General features: G+C 31.7%; 1 protein-coding gene across 1 annotated transcript in view; it reads right to left on the bottom strand.

The window, feature by feature from the left end:
* Window positions 1-294: 294 nt before the first annotated feature.
* tank (EI24 domain-containing protein tank) overlaps window positions 295-4,740 on the bottom strand; it is a 543,339-nt gene continuing 538,893 nt past the window's right edge. Inside the window, exon 8 of the mRNA XM_068378643.1 lies at window positions 295-1,800. Coding sequence (XP_068234744.1) covers window positions 1,656-1,800 — 145 coding nt within the window. The 3' untranslated portion in view covers window positions 295-1,655. The remainder of the gene's footprint in view (window positions 1,801-4,740) is intronic.

The following is a 4,740-nucleotide window of genomic DNA, read 5'->3' as shown; positions in this document are numbered from 1 at the left end:
ACGGGCTGTCCGGCATCAAAGGGGAAAAGATTGCGAGAGTGTTTCTCCGAACTATGCGGTCACCAAAATAGCAGCACTCACACCATAATGATGAATGTTCATATAGTATGTTTATATATATATATATATATATATATATATATATATATATATATATATATATATATATATATATATATATACAGTATATATGTGTGTGTGTATATATATATATATATATATATATATATATATATATATATATATATATATATATATATATATATATATATAACATAATATATAAACCACAAATTTTTAAATTAAATATGTATATAAACACAAGTATATAAGATATATACAAGAACTCAAGAATATTAGTCAAAGTCCAGTTAAAAGAGTTGAGCGGAGAGACGAACATCTACTCTCAAAGAGTCAAAAGTAAAGTGACGAAACACCACAGGTGTATGAGCGGCGTAGCCGGCTAACCCCCTACCCCATGCTAACTAGTGGTGGGGTAGTTACCTCGCTAAAAGTCTTATGGCTAATCTTCCATCTTCGCCGAAAGTATAATCCCTAATAGAGAAAGGGTTTGTATTTGATATTGGAACAACTATAAAATTCTATTGATCCTAAACTTGAAAAAAAGTTCTGCAAACAGTGTTCTAAAATGCGATACAAATATATTGCAAAAACCACAAAAATCAAAATAAAACCTTATTCAAGAGTAAAACATTTTTTTTTCTTAAAATCTACAACTATTCTTAAACAAATAGCTATTCTTACAAAATTCCTTGGCATCTATCAAAAGGCATTTGACCCCTACAAAACGTTTGGTTATTGGGGCTACATGAACTGTACTGTATCTTTTAAAATATATCTCAAAAATATAATTCTTTCACCAGATACCAAAAAATCAGACCATGAAAGCAGTGGCATACAAGTAATCACAAACACTTCACACACGCACAAGTCTTCTAGTTTTGCAAGACTGAACTCTGCCTTTATATAATGAAATCTTGGTTCTGGTAAACTCTATAGCCAGGCTGAAAAAAAATCAACATTCATACAATCAATGATGAAATGTTGAATATAAAATTCCTAAACTTTTCACAGCACTTGGAAAAAACTATAGTTATTCATTTAAAGGAATTGAATTTACTAATTAAATCATTACTCAGAAAATCACGATACATTACATAAATGTGCATATTACCTGTTAGTATGCATTAACAAATAAAATATATGAAAATGAAAAATATCTTTCCGTCTGGAGATCAGTATATGAAAAATAAATGTAAAAAAAAGCAAACTAGAAATCAAAACCTCAAATTGAACACTTATTAATTGTTAAAGCAATAACAGCTATTATCAAAATTCCTGAAACTAGAGACTGGTGCTTCTTTTTATATATCTATATAATCTTATAAAAAATAGCTAGTGACAGAAAGAATCACTCAGAAGAAAAAAAAATTCTACTCGTGTGAAGAAACAAAATTCCTACCGACAGAATTAAGACAATATCAAAAGCAATCATCACATCCCAGACAATTTACTTCCCATGCAAGCATCCCTTCCATTACCATATGGAATTGTAACCTTATTTCACAGCATATTATCATTGAGAAAATAAATGTTAGTAATCACTCTTTTAGCATATTGAAAACAATAGTTTATTATCTGCTGCTCCGATTACTGCTTGAGTGAAGATGAGTTGGGTAATTTCTGCTGGGTGTTTGTGGTGTGTTCTTTGTGACTAGACTTTGGATTATTTTATTGGACAGCCATACAACCAACGAGAACAACTGCAGTGAACATCCACTGTAAAATAATAAAAAGCAATGGTTAATTACTTGTATAATGTGACTCACAAATTATGAAATGTTATCAACAGATTAGCTTCCATTTAATAACAAATATAACCACATTTCTCAAAATCAATTTAAATGGCTGCTACTATGTATACCTGATAATTCTGATATACACCATTTCACGGTCATCAATATATAAATAAAAACGAATCCAAAAAACTTTCAGTTAAAGTACGAAATGTCCCTCTTAATGCAGATTACTTTCAAGGAAAATATTGGAAAAATTAACTCAGGAATTTTTTGATATTTGGGTGAAAATTTCTTTTATCACAATTATTAATCCTAATAAATGGTACATTTTTGCTGTACTAAATATCAAATTTAAACAATTAAAGCATCATATAAACAGCTTAAGAGAATAAATTTAAAATATGTATGTTAAGTGCTGAACTCTATCATTGCAAATAGTAAATTCACTACATCATAGTAGAATGGTGAGAGTCGAGCGTGACTGAAAAGAAATATATGTATATATTATAGCCAGACACTTCTTTATTATTGTGGGGAGATAGGGACAAGTTATAAGAATAACAGAAAAGTTAACTAAAAATCACTGTACAATCAGAAAAGTTAACTAAAAATCACAGTACAATCAGAAAAGTTAACTAAAGATCACAGTACAATCAGAAAAGTTGATTAAAAATCACAGTATAATCCCACCTCAAACACAAAATGAACAAAAATATCTAAAGATAATTGGGATATAAAGCTACCACTTTGGAAAAGAATAACAAAAACAAAAATTCTTATTATTTCTATGAACCTCCATGATTTTCATATTGCTTCTTCTCCCGAAGCTTGGCTTATCAATGTTTACTCCGAGAAATTTATAAAAAATTTCCCCATTTTCTTTGCTCTCAAGAGATACATCACCAAATAAAGTAAAGAAACAATCTAGTAGTTAATGGTAAGTAGCACACTAACAAGTTTCCTATTCAGCAGTTTCTCCGTAGCAGATATTTCAAAGACTTATCTTCTTTCCAGCTTGCGATGAGTGTTTATTGCATTTTAAGTTAGCTTACCTTCTAGATTGGTTAGCTTTTCTTCTCAGGGAGGTCCTCGGGTTACAACGATATCGAGTTACAATTCACCGTTACAAACGGGCTCCCATAATGTACTTTAAAAACCAGCATAATTCAGTTTCGAGTAACAACGTTTGGTTTGTTTATATAACTAACTACTTGCGGACACGGAGAGCAGGTAACGCTGCCTTCTGGCCGCATTGTACATTAGTACATTCCACATCACTTTAGCATCAGTTCGCCATCTTAGCTTATGATACGAATCCAGACTTTAATATATTAATATATATGGTTTATTTGAAATATGAAAACACTTTTAAATGTGCAAAATTTATCATTAATTGAAAGCCAAGTCACAAACCTACCAATTAGCTATGATGGTGAAGATGTGTTGATTTCAATTCCAAGTACAAAAAACCTGAATTTGACAGGTATATGTACAGAAGAATTGGACCAGGGTTTGAAACCCGGCAGGTCAGATACTATAGTCATTGAGTGATTTTGCCTGGGGCTCTGATCCCGAGGTCGTTAAGAGAATCCAGACTTTGTATTAATATATATGGCTTATTTAAAATAGGAAAAACGTATTTAAATTTGCAAAATTTATCATTAATCAAATGCCAGGTCACAAACTTACCAATTAGCTACGATGGTGAAGATGGGTTAATTTCAATTCTAAGTACAAAAAACATGAATTCGACAGGTATATGGACAGAAGAATTGTCATTGACTTTTATTTTTCAACGTGGCTGAGTGGTATGGTCAACGTCATACAGGTATCCTGGACCAGGGTCTGAAAACTGGCCAGTCAGATACTATAGTCTGAGAGTGATTTCGCCTGGGGCTCTGATCCCGAGGTCGTTGAGAGAATCCAGACTTTAATGTATTAATATATGTGGCTTATTTGAAATATGAAAAACACGTTTACATGTGCAAAATTTATCATTAATCGAATGCCAAGTCACAAACCTACCAATTAGCTACGATGGTGAAGACGAGTCGATTTCAATTCTAAGTGCAAAAAAAAAAAAAAAAAAACTGAATTCCACAGGTATATGTACAGAATATCATTAACTTTTATCTTTCTTCGTGGCTGAGTGTTATGGTCTATGTCGTACAGGTATCCTGGACCAAGGTTCGAAACCCGGCCGGTCAGATACTATAGTCTTTGAGTGATTTCACCTGGGGCTCTGATCCCGAGGTCGTTAAGAGAATCCAGATTTTAATGTATTAATATATATGGTTTATTTGAAATATGAAAAACACTTAAATGTGCAAAATTTATCATAAATCCAATGCCAAGACACAAACCTGCCAATTAGCTACGATGGTGAAGATGGGTTGATTTCAATTCTAAGAGCAAAAAACCTTAGTTCGACAGGTATACGTACAAAAGAATTGTCATTGACTTTTATCCTTCTTTATGGCTGAGTGGTATGGTCAATGTCATACAGGTATCCTGGACCAGGAATCAAAACCCGGCCGGTCAGATACTGTAGTCTTTTGAGTGATTTCGCCTGGAGCTCTGATCCCGAGGTCGTTGAGAAAATCCTGACTTTAATGAACACGTTTAAATGTACAAAATTTATCGTGTATATATATATATATATATATATATATATATATATATATATATATATATATATATATATATATATATATATACACACACACCCATATATATATATATATATATATATATATATATATATATATATATATATATATATATATATATGTGTGTGTGTGTGTGTGTGTGTGTGGAGAATTATTTTTATTAAGTGTTTGAGTGGGACTTAGTTAGTCCAGGAAAGTCTCCCTACGGCAGTTACTCAAAGATCATCAGGGGAGGATAAGGAGCACTTACA

This window comes from Palaemon carinicauda, chromosome 8, assembly GCF_036898095.1.
Source record: "Palaemon carinicauda isolate YSFRI2023 chromosome 8, ASM3689809v2, whole genome shotgun sequence".
Classification (NCBI taxonomy): Eukaryota; Metazoa; Arthropoda; class Malacostraca; order Decapoda; family Palaemonidae; genus Palaemon; species Palaemon carinicauda.
Note: the sequence above shows the minus strand (reverse complement) of the source record. Positions and strands in the feature narration are given on the sequence as shown.